We start from the raw sequence: 12,339 nt of genomic DNA, 5'->3' as shown, positions 1-12,339 counted from the left end.
CCAGATCATAGCGACATACAGCATGTGGCATGTTGTAGATTGCGATCCGTAAATGTCCATATCGCGACGTTTCGTCTCAGAAAATCTTCGCTGTGGACATGTCTGCCTCCTCATCAGTTGTTTCGCCTCGTGTCTCGGTTCTTGGGTCCTGTAGCCGCTCTCCAGCCTTCCAGCCATTCCTGCGCTTCCCTGGGTGACTCAAAAAAACCATGCTTTTCCTTCTGATTCAACGCGTAGTCTTGCTCGGAAAATTATCGAATATTTCAGCTCTCGAACTCTGAGTTCTTTCTTTATTTCCGTGAAGCTTCGCCGTTGTTCTGCCACTGCCGCAGTGTACTCGGGATAGAAAGTGACTTCAGAGTTGTCGATTTTTATCGGCGGGTTAATACGTGCGGCCTGCAAAATGGCGTCACGATCCCGGAAAGTAAAGCTCTTCGCCAGAATGGGGCGCGGTGGTGCTCCCGGTCTTGGCTTTCCTCCAGGCACTCGGTGGGCCCGTTCCACCGAGAAATAGTTGGACAGTCCTTTTGGCTTGAGCTTTGTGGATGAGGTCTTCCACAAATAGGTCTAAGGCTGGGCCCCCTGCGGACTCCGGCACACCTACCAAGCGTACGTTATTGCGCCTTGAGCGGCCTTCTTGCTCATCAATCTTAGCCTTCAGCATATGGTTGTCGTCTTCCAGTTTCTGTACTTTTTGTTTGAGCTCCGCTGTGTCTCCCGTGAGTCCTGTCGTCCCCTTTTCAACCTCTATCAAGCGATCTGACATCTTTGTGAAGTCTGCCCGCATTAGGGAGATGTCAGTGGAGATTGTGCCCATCGAGGACTGCATCGTCTTCAAGGCCACCATTACGTCCTGTAGGGTAACCGTCTCAGCGTTATCAGATTCGCGGTTCTGTCGGGGTGGCGTTCTCGGTGTTTCCCCCCTTGAGTTGTCTGGGGGATCTTTATTATAGGCATATTTGTCCAGTCTCGGAGCCTGCTGGGCTTTCGGCCCCCTGCCACTCATTATTTCGTTCCTTGCGTATTACACTTTAGGAGAGTCGCGCTTGGATAGGAAGTAGTCTTCGCAATAACAGTTCTGCAGGTGGACCCTCTATAGTTCTTTGGTCTCCCTTCACAGTGGGTGGGTTGGGGCGGTAAACTGAGCAATCTGCCTGGGTAGGGCCTGCGGTGGCGCTCACCCGTGTCCCTGCAACTGACATCCCGCCGACTGATTGGCCGTGCCTTAGGCACCTCGTTGTCACTCACCGGTCAATTGTGCGCAAAGTAGACGTTCGTCGCTCCTGTAAGCTACTGGGGCGACACGTCTGTATCTGGTGTCCAGCGCCGCCTATGGCCCCCAGGGGTCCGTATCCTCTCTCCGCTGTTGCGCTATGTGGGTGTCATTAGCGCTAGATCACCTTAGTTGTGCAGATATTTGCAGGCCATCAAGTCTTTAATGCCTCTGTGAGCAGCGTTCCAAGTTCTGAAAGTCGGCCGTTACAACCGGCTCCAATGGCGCGAATGTTCCCGCCTATGGACTCCAACCGCCACTTTCTACGTATATGCCAGAACTTCCCTTCACCGATTGCAAGCGGGAGCCCTCACCTTTGTGTCCCAGTCAGCGCAGCTTATTATCGGTCCCGGATCCCCTGTCTCTGCTGCCGCCTCCCGCTGCCGACGATTTGACCTCCGATCTGGGCTCCACGCATCCGGGACGTGTTTTCACTCTAGTTCCCGGCTCTGGCGCTGAAGCAGGCCGCGATTTTCGCTGCGGCACTATGTCACGAGTGTTGGGAGTACAGCGATATGGGTTAGTGCGGCGCGCACCGGAGGTCCTCCCGCCTCAGATTGTGTGGTGCAGCACCGTCTGCGTGCAGGATAATTGCTCGGATTTTATGGGGAAGGGTTTGTTGGTTACAGAGCTCCGTTATGCTGCGGACATCTTGGCTGGTCGCAAGCCACGCCTCCCTATGCAAGATTGATAGCGGCAATTAAACAGTTTTTTGTCCCTCCATACATTAAGAAACGTAGCAACTGACCCAGTCAACTCATTACAAAGCAGGGCAAATGTGTCCTCCTAAGGGTACTAACTGTAAGTAATCTCCACCTGAAGGCCCAAGCCTCATTCTTATCCAAAATATCTGAGGTGGGGGTAGGGTAAGTCTGTCTGTATGCCGACGTCACCTTGAAGCGGGGTGTATACTGGGTTTGTTGATTCTCCAGGCAGTAGATTTACTCCAAGATCAGACTCCAGAGACTAACCTACAGAGAATTCAGAGGGCATCTAATACATTCCCAAGCCACCTCCCCAAACTATGCATCCTAAATAAGTCTTTAAAAGCAGTGCATTCTGTACTACTAACAGGTAAGGGGGAGTCTTTAAAAGCAATGTAGTGTGTAAAACTAACATGTGTAAGATTTCATGTTTAGCACAGGTACGCACCTACAAAATGACAGACCCATTGTTTTAATGCTGGTCAACATGAAGGAATGGCATTAGGGGCGATGAATGTGGTCTGACGGCTAGAGCTGCCGACAAATCCTGTGATTCTGGGCAAATCGTTTAATCTCCCCTTACCTACAAAAAATATTTTAAAAAATGACTGTGTCCTTGTGTAACGTAACCGGTGCTCACGTAAAGCGCTCCAATACCTTCGGTCGAGTTTGCGCTATATAAATCTGCAACAAAAAAAAAAAGCATTGCCATAGCCAATAGGTCTCGCTTTTGGGATCTTATAAGTATTTAGTTATGCAGCAAAATATCCTTGGTGCAATTACATCAGCTGCTGCATGGCTAAAAACGTATAAGGTCCCAAAGGCGAGACCTATTGGCTATGCCCATGCTTGTTATTTACTTGTAATTTCTTCCCAAGTATTAAGCATGGTTTCTGACACGCATTTAATATAGTTGGTGCTTGATGCGTGATCTCATTACTGAATATGTAATTTTAGGTTTTCATCATTGTGTAATAAAAGAATCAAAATTGTAGAAATTGCTACATTTCTTTTTCATCCTTTTTATTGTCTCCCATAGGAACAAATATAATGAACCTTTCTGCGGGAGGGATGTCAGCAGATCAGCAAGCAAATTTAATATCTGATACAGCCCTTGCTTCCACGCTTGGATCAACAAAGTAAGGCTCTACTTCAAATAGTTTAATATACATTGTACTTTGATTATATATGTGTCTGTTTAGAGGTCCAAGTTTTTTTATGAAAGAATGGCAGGCACTGTTAATTTTAGAGTTTTGCACAACTCTAGCATGTCACCTTAATGCTGCTTCAAAAAGCATTGTTTTATGATGTTGTCTAGTGTATGTGCTTTGTATTACCAACTCAGTGACCTAACCTCTCTCGAATTTAGATTAACTAGTGATGAGCGAGGTATCCCAATAAGAGATACTTGATTGGCTGGTCCAGGAAGGCTAGTTTTTTCAGATCACCTGAACACTATCTCTGTGGAAAGCACCAGATGTGTCAATTTAATTCTAGACTTCATTGTAAGCTGTTGCTTTGCTTTTAGTAAAGGTTTTCCGTGGTCACATCTTCATCTGTGGTTTAGTCTGGCCTATTCTTTTGCACTGGGGTTGACTTATGTTGCATTTGCATGTTTAAAAGATGACTGGAGGATTAATAGAAGTCTTACAAAAGTGGTACTTGCACAATTTTTTTCAGCTAATAGATAGTGATCATAATTGTACTGGGGGATTGGAAAAAGGTCAGGGGCCAGTACAACGAGCATTTTAACCCACAAAGTTGAACAGAAATGTGGCCCTCTAGCTGTCTTGTGTGTGAAGTAATATTGTAAGTCAATTATTTAATTAAATGTACGACTAGGTAGTTACTCTTTTGGTCTTCTCTCCTCTTTCCCCACTTGTTGGAAGCCCTTCTGTACGCCATATCAAGTTGGAAACTGCTGTATCAACAGCAGGTGTTATCGTAGGCAACATTATAACAATCATTGGTAAAGCCAGTCTCTCATGTTAACAGTGATTTTTTTTTTTTTTTGCTCCTGGTATCGATTTTACCAATACTTTTAGAATTTGTATTGTATAGAAATCAAGGATTCCCCAAGACGAAACCCGAGGAGGAGGGGGATCCGGTCTAGAGACAGGAACTGGAGCCAGGATTCGTGGATGTTCTGGAATCATGGAGGCCTCTGAAGTCAAGCAAACCTGCAGAAAATGCTGTCAATGGAAACCGGAATACCTCAGGTTCCTGATGGTCTTGAGTGGCCTCTACTGAGTGGGTGAAACGCTTCTTTAGTTGGGCCGAGTTGCTGTTGTCGCTTCCTGCCATCAGTGATCCTTGGGGGCCTCTAGACCCTGTGATATATCCCTGCGGGCGCAGCCTGAGCGGAGAGGAGACACCACGGCCCGCGTGCAGGACTCAAAGTCCCAGGAGCACTTGGGCCGCTGCAACACCTGGTCATCCCGCTGTGGACCGCCCACACATCACGGACGTTATATAGTCCATCCCCTGAACCGCTACGCGGGAGCGTGCCCGGGAGAAGCCCGGGACAAGGGCGGGCCGTCCGCGGCAGGGAGAGGCTGGGCTATCCCTTTAACGTTTCCAAAGGCTCCCAGTAAGACATTGCTCGATTAATTTGTGTGAACTGTTTTGATTGAACGGGATACTGGGATGAGTAAAATCAGCCGTAATGTGGGGGTGGGTGTGGTAGGGTCACTGGAGGCCTTTCTGAATCGTGCGGAGAGCCTGCTTATGCACGAAATTAAGATTACTGAAAAGAGGCTTTCATTGGACTCCTTAAGCTTACCGCTAGGCCAAGGGGCTGTAGTTGACACATCTCCTGACCCTTCACTGTGCTCGCAACCATTATTTTTATCTAGTGGTGGATCTAAGCCAGCCCTGCCCCCTCAGATTAACCCTATGAGTTCTGTTATTAATCATGTAGCCGCAGATAGCAGACCCAGAACTAATCCAAAGGAAGGGGTTTTAGCTTCAGGTAATGTGGCCCAAACTAGGAAAAGGAAAGCTTGTACCGCACCAAAAACAAGTGCTCAGGCGGCCAAACAAGCTAAGAATAGGAATATAGGATCTGTACCTGGAGGATCTAAGGTAGTTACTACCGCCCAGGTTCATAGTTGGGATAACATCTGTCATGGCCCAAAGTCAACAAGATCAGCAGCAAAAATCTATATTTGATTTCAATGGGGTTTCTCTAACCCAAATTAAGGACTTATTTACAGATCTTTTAAGCCCGTTAGTGGGTAGACTCAACCAAATTGAGTTAAGACTAGCAAAAATTGAAGATTATATTTCTAAACCAGCTGCTTGTAACATAGGGAGTGCTCCTAGGGAAGTATTAAGATCTACACATATAGACAACCACGTGCCCCCCCCCCCCCCCCCCCCCCCCAAGCTTATCCACCGGCCTCTGAGGTCCTACCAACTCCCACTCCCCAAGTGGCAAGCCGCACTACCTGTTCAGTTCCAGCTCCATTAACTCCGAGCAAAACATTTCGATGCACATGCTTACCAAAAGGGTCTGAGTTAGATCTAAGGAGAGATAGTAGAGCTGATGGAAGGGTACACTTAGATCTTCCCCCAGAGTCAACACCCGATACCATTGTGTTAGCGAATGCCCCGCCACTGCGTACAGGAGAGGAGGAACATTGGTCATCGCTAAAAAATAAGGCTCTTCATTTTTTGGACACCCAAACTGGGCTAGGGAAGCATTTATTTGAGGAATTCCTAATGGTACGAAGGGTAGCGTGGGTGGGTAAGTCGGTAAAAGGTTTGGTGGGGGACTGTATAGTCATTAGTTTTAGATCTCACAACATAGTTAGTTATACTTTGGATAGGGCAGAGTCTTTATCAGTAAGGGAAAATTGTGTTCACATTCTCCAACTGGGGTACTTCTATCGTGTTAGTCCTCCACATAGGGGCGGAGTGCCCAGGCTACAGGGACTTGTGAGGGGTCCGCAAAAACATATCGTCCCTACCAGTAATAGATATGAGGCCCTGAACTCTTTGGAGGAAATTGATTGACTGAGGGCAGTATCTCCGGAATGTAGCCCGACTAAACCTGGAGGAATGGTATGTACTAAAATCTGTTACCCAGGGCTGGACTGTCAAACAACTATAAATTCTTCTTTAGTTTCTTTTCACCCCATCCAGATGATCCAGGATCCTATGCTTAGCACTCTAGTTACTTCTCATGAGGCACCCGGTACAATTACGGTTAGGGCCTCATCTGAGAGTGACGTAAGCTCTGCTGTGTCAATTATTAGTAGAGTGTCCCAGGAAGAGGTGGGTAATCTAGTGCTCACCTCATGGAATATCGCAGGCCTGACTACTGAGTTGCAGTCATTTGACTGGAGGTTATTTATAGAAACCAAGGATATTGTGATCTTACAAGAAACGTGGTCATTGGATCCGGTATTTAATGCTGGTTATATTAATTTCTATAAACCAGCTATTGCTGCCCGCTGGGGGAGACCGATGGTGGGGGCTTACTACCTGGGTGAGACAGTCTGATGGGTACACTACTGAGCAGTTGGACATCGAGGGAGATGATATATTGATAATTAAGTTAGAGGAGTGGTGTTAAGGACCTTATAATTATCAATGTATATGCTAGAGGTGTACCCGGTGGGAAAGAGCCAGGCACCGTCGCCTTGCTTGATCATTTTCTTAACACGCACAAAGGCAAGGATGATATAGTGATGGCTGGAGATTTTAACTGCACCTTTGAGCCCTTGGACCAGAATGATCTTGACTTGGACTTTGAGGAGGATATACTCTGGAATATTCCCCAGTTAACCCTGGCTCCGATCAGGAAATGGTCGGAAGCAGCCATACAACTCAAAGTTGTGTGTTTGGAACATGGTTTAAGAGCACTCAATGGAAGGACTAAGTCCGATAAGCATGGGTCAGTAACCTATAGCTGTGGGTTAAGAAATAGCCGCATTGACTATATCTTAGTCAATAAGGAATTCTGGCCAAAACTAATAGATATGGTGATTGAGAGTAGGGCTGAGAGTGATCACAATCCCCTGGTTTTGAATATGGTTTGGGCAGTTAATAATGTGATTATCGGGCCTACCCTGGAAGCTGGCGTCTATCTGAGTAATGATACCAGAAGAGTTAAGTGGTCTAAATTAATATTAAAGGAAGATCAGCTGGAGGCCATTAATACTCAAGTGTCCAATGCTTTAGTAGAACTTTTAAGGGGACATGACGAACCAGGTCATGAGTCCAAAGTTTTACTGGTGCACAACAAACTTCTTAATAACCTGAAAGGCTATTTTATCTCAAAACCCTCCATCTAGGAATAAATCCGCTACGGTCTTGCACGACTCATGGTACGGGAATTCATGTAAATTGGCTTACAAGGCTTTGGCCCTGGCTATTAGATCGAAGCACAGTGACAGTATCCAACTAGCACGCAAGGCATTCAAAAAGGCACAGTATGAAGCCAAGAAGGAGTGGGATGAGGCCTATTGGCAAGAGCTGTATGAGGCAAGTCTAGATAGGAACATGGTTGGTTTCTGGCACATGCTAAAATGGGGCAAGGGTAGAACTAGTGAACCCCCGACCAACAATGTAGCACCTGAGCTTTGGGTCTCACATTTTAACAATCAATTTGCTGTTGTTCCTATTGAACACGTCCCCCCACCTGGGCCAATGGATAACGAAATTGATCCTCCTGTATTGAAATTTTCTATACAGGAGGTAGAAGGGGCCCTAAATTGTGTGCGGAGTGGTAGAGCCCCCGGGGCCTGATTGTGTCCCTGCAGACCTGTTTTTATCTAATAAGGCTCTTTGGATACCATATATTCTGATTCTTGCAAATGCAATTGCGAAAGGCTCCCCAATTCCGGAATCACGGAGGGGCGTGGAGATTTTACCTATTTTTAAAAAGGGGGATAAATCAGATCCGGGGAACTACAGGCCCATTAGCCTGATCGATTGCCTGCAAAAATTGACGGCTAGGCTTGTGTTGGCACGCATTCTAGATTGGATAGACGAATGCAATATGTTATCCCCGTTACAGGCGGGTTTCCGCTCTCACCAAAGTACAATTGACCAGGTTTTTAGATTTGTTTTAATTTATTGGCGTGTGGTTGTTCTTAATGGTGGAAGAATTTACGCTGCTTTTGTAGATTTAAAACCGGCTTTCGATTTGGTACCAAGAGTTAGGTTGTGGGAAGCTCTAATTGAACAAGGCATGCCTAGGGACCTGGTGTCTTTTTTGATTAAACTTCACCAAGGGAATTATGCTCAAGTTCGTTGGGGCTTGCATGGTCAAGTGACCGATAGATTTAAGGTCGATAAAGGGGTTCGGCAGGGGTGTGTATTGGCGCCAACATTATTTTCACTCTACATTAATAAGGTGATAGATTATTATGCTGCTCATCCTACTGATGCTCCGACACTAAATGGCAGTAAAATCCCCTTAATGTTTGCCGACGACACCCTCCTGCTTTCAAAAACCCAGAAAGGTCTCCAAATGGCAATCACAAGGTTTGAGTTATTCTGTAAGGACTATGGCCTCATCATAAATATAGATAAGACCAAATTTATGGCACTCCATAAACAGAAAGCTGTAAAGGGGATAGTCACTATGAATAACATTGTCTTGGAGCAGACAGATGTTTTTACGTACTTGGGCATTACCATAAGTGCCAAACTTAAGTGGAACCCACACATAGATATGTTATTGCTTAGACATGCCCAACTCTCTGGAGCCCTGGTAAAAGAACATCACCAATCCTACACCAAACTGATAGCCCCATTTTGAAAATCTACAATGCTAAAATCTCACCCTCAGTTCTGTATGGAGCTGAAATATGCGGTTTTAGCAATTTAACCGTATTATCAACCGCACAACACACGTTTATGAGGTGTATAATGGGTTTACCCCAATCTACTCCCCTTTTACCATTGTTTTATGACTTGGGTTGCCAGTACCTGGTGGATGTGGCCCGCTATAGACCCCTGGCTTATGGAGGAGACTTTGGGTTACCCCAGAACTTACTGAATATGCACATGCTTTCCTGGAGGTCAGGGACATCCTCGGTGCAGGCAAGATCCCGTGGATGAAACAGATAAAACAATTACTGAATGACCTAGGCTTGAATTTGTTGTGGCAAAATCCAGCCAAGGCCATATTTCCCTCTCGTAGAGAGTTAAAGATGCAATATTGGAACATGGTTTTGATTAAACGTTTTTCAGCTATGTCCAGCCCTTCTCTGACTAGGGTGTATTTAGAGCACAAGCATGCTCCTTGCTACGAGAAGTATTGGGACCTTATTACGGTACCATGTGACAGGAAAAGGTTTAATCAATTTAGGATAGGTACTCTCCCTATCAAATCATTTACTGGTAAATGGGCTGCTGGCTCAAGCTTGAATTGTTCATATTGTCCTACTGAATTTGACTCTATAGGTCATGTTTTATTCAATTGCCCTGCCTATCGGAATGCTAGGTACAAATGGCTAAAACCGTTCTTTCAGTCCAGGGGGATCGCACCGGGCACTGAAGCACTGAGGATTTTAAAAACTGATGATAATGAACTAACCATAATTGCTATTTCAACATTTTTACATGCTATGTGGATTATTCGTGCCCATGGATGGCACGATTAATTAATCATATTGGTGATTATGAAGTAGTTTTATCCTTACCTGGTTTTATAATATGGTGATTATTTTGATTATTATTGTAAATAATTTTATTTTAATCTACTATAATTTGCGTATTTGCACTATGAGCATTGGACTAAATGGAATGGACTTTCTGTGATCAAGGAATTTTAAAAACAATGTATGGTTAATATTTTAAATTGTCTTTTATGAATATGTTTCGAATAAAGACTATTATGACTTGAATTTGTATTTGTTTACTTCTAAATCAAGTTTACTCCTTTCGGCCTCATTGTGTTAGAACAATCCGGAACACAACGTAGCGTAAAAGGAGAATGTGGGCCAGGTATCAGAAAAGAGACGTTTTAGCTTCTTGTGAGGTCTAGAACAGGAACTAGTTTTGTATTATTTCAGAGACAAGTTTTTCCAAAGAAGAGGACTGAAACCTCTAATGGATCCATCTCGTTGGTGTTCTCATTGGGTTAGTTGTTGCACTATGTGAATTTCTATTTCTGCTTTCCGCCACTCACATGTCCAATTTCACTGTTTGGCATAGTATATACCATTGTTTAACTAGCGTCCACTGTGAGATTGGTGGGGAAGAGCCCAGTGGGCTCTAAGTCTCTTAATATTTATCGGAGAGCTGTGTTTAGGTAGCACATGGCCTCACATATTGTATGTGCATCAGGCCTTGGTAGATTTATGTTTGAGGGGTCCTGTACCTCTTATCCTGACTGGATTACTCTATGTATGGGTCGACTGGTCTCTTAGAGTGGCATGCATGTGCTGAATGTTCTACTCCATTATTATTTCTGCCCAGCCTTGTGTGTGATCTGCTTGCCTTGCCCTTTTCTAGTTTTACCTATGTATTGTGTACAGTTCTGTCAGCCCAATATGTTACTGGTTGGGGAATTTTCTGCAATCTTGGCCTTCCATCGCTATATGACTTTTGGCTAAAAATCTGTGCTAGGCTTTGACATTTATTTCCCATCTTCTTCTTCTTGGGTTGCAGGAACGTGCCCAGAATGCAATGTTTAGGGTCTAGCAGAGCCATTCTATTTAGAATATTCTCCAGTGTACCAATAACTCTGACCCAGTAAACTTCTATTGTTGGGCATCTCCCACATCATGTGAAAGTAATCCACTTCAGGTGCATGGCGTCTGTAGATCTCCTATTTGTTGAAGGGGTATCTGTGGCCTAATCTCTTGGGTCTTAAATAGGAAAGAGAACTGTTGGAGATTTAATCATGCTTTCCTAGAAACCATAGTGGGAGACACCAGTGTTCCTTCCCATTGCCTGTCCGTAACCTCTGCTCTTAGGTCTTGAGTCCATTTTGTTTGCAATTTGCCCAGAACCCTTTCCAGGTCCTCTTGTACACCCTGTACAGGTGCGTAATAGTTTTCTTGGGCGTGTCTGTGTCCTGCACCACCTCAGGCAAGTAGCTTCTGTCTGGCTAAGGAGCCCCCAGTGTTTTTGCAATGCTCTGACTAGTGCTCCATTTTTTAGAAATAGATACACAGGTACTGAGTACACGTCCATACCACCGTGAAAGTCTTCAGTGCTCCCAGCTAGTAAGTTTTCCACTTCGTCATATTGTTCCTGCAAGGAAATGCATCTTTGTATGGTAACTCCCAGGTTTTTCGACTGATGCTGCTGGCTTTTTTTAATGTCAATAACCTGGCCCGAATTATTGTCAAGCGCAGTTGCTCATGTTCTAGAACTACTGTTTTTACAGTTACTCCAGTCAGTTGGAAGCTGCCTGCCTGCCTTGCGGGACGCTTGCCTCTACTGGGAAAGTTTATGAAACATAAACAAATATTTGCTACCGACATGGGAGGGTTGCCTCTTCTTCACCATCCAACCATGAATCAGCTTGCACATAGTGTACACAATGAAGGACACCCTGTGCCACCGTTTAAAAAATCGATGAGACCCCACTGATTTCGATGAACGAGAGTGGCCAAGACAGCGAGGAGTGACCGGAGTATACATGACCCCGGCTGATGCTGCAATCTGCTGATGCGGGCCATCTCAGAGCGCAAAGGTGTGAGCAAGATACTTACCCATTGATTCAGTAATCGAAGGAGTCCGAGCTGGAGGGGTGTCCTCCGGGTGTCCGAGTCAGACCCCAATGTGCTGCCTTTGCACGAGGATCATGCCAAATGCTGGCAACACAAGAGCGTGTAGAGGTGAGCCGGAGAGCAGAGATAGGGGAGCAGTAAAGAAGACGTGCAGGCCTCCCAATTAAACAGATGCTCGGTGTGCACCAGGAGATAACGCTATGACTGTGAGCAGCATAGTGGTTCTGCGACTTGTATTGAAAGAGCTTATGGGGACTCTGTACTCGATGTTCTGGTATATCCAGCATGATCAATTCTAGTATATCCTTGTTGAGGAAAAATTGGGCACCTAATACCCAGCAAGTGTGTCACCTGCAAGGCTGTAACAGGTGGCACGTTCCTTCCGAGATACTGTAATACTGCTTCCCTCTTAATTTTATTGTTGAGACCATTGATATTTCAAGAAAGTATCTCAAAGCTGATTTGTGTAGCTTTAATGGGGGCTTATAATGTACTGTGTCTTGGAGAACATTTATGTGGATCTTTGTAAAACATGAACTAAACTTGACGCTTGCTTGACTAACAAAAACCCTCGTGAATATCTCTGTTGCAGAATGTCTCTCACTGTCACTCTCCCACTAAGTTTGTGCTTTGGTGAAGATTAGTCTGTTCAGTGTCCTCAATT

At 45.1% G+C, this 12,339-nt stretch overlaps 1 protein-coding gene across 1 annotated transcript in view; it reads left to right on the top strand.

Moving 5' to 3' along the window:
- CREBBP (CREB binding lysine acetyltransferase) overlaps positions 1-12,339 on the top strand; it is a 1,783,742-nt gene that overhangs the window by 365,530 nt on the left and 1,405,873 nt on the right. The window contains exon 7 of the mRNA XM_078663125.1: positions 3,017-3,116. Coding sequence (XP_078519251.1) covers positions 3,017-3,116 — 100 coding nt within the window. The remainder of the gene's footprint in view (positions 1-3,016; positions 3,117-12,339) is intronic.

The sequence above is a fragment of the Lissotriton helveticus genome, chromosome 10 (assembly GCF_964261635.1).
Source record: "Lissotriton helveticus chromosome 10, aLisHel1.1, whole genome shotgun sequence".
Lineage (NCBI taxonomy): Eukaryota > Metazoa > Chordata > Amphibia > Caudata > Salamandridae > Lissotriton > Lissotriton helveticus.
The sequence above is the reverse complement of the archived record's forward strand: the minus strand, read 5'-3'. Positions and strand labels throughout refer to the sequence as shown.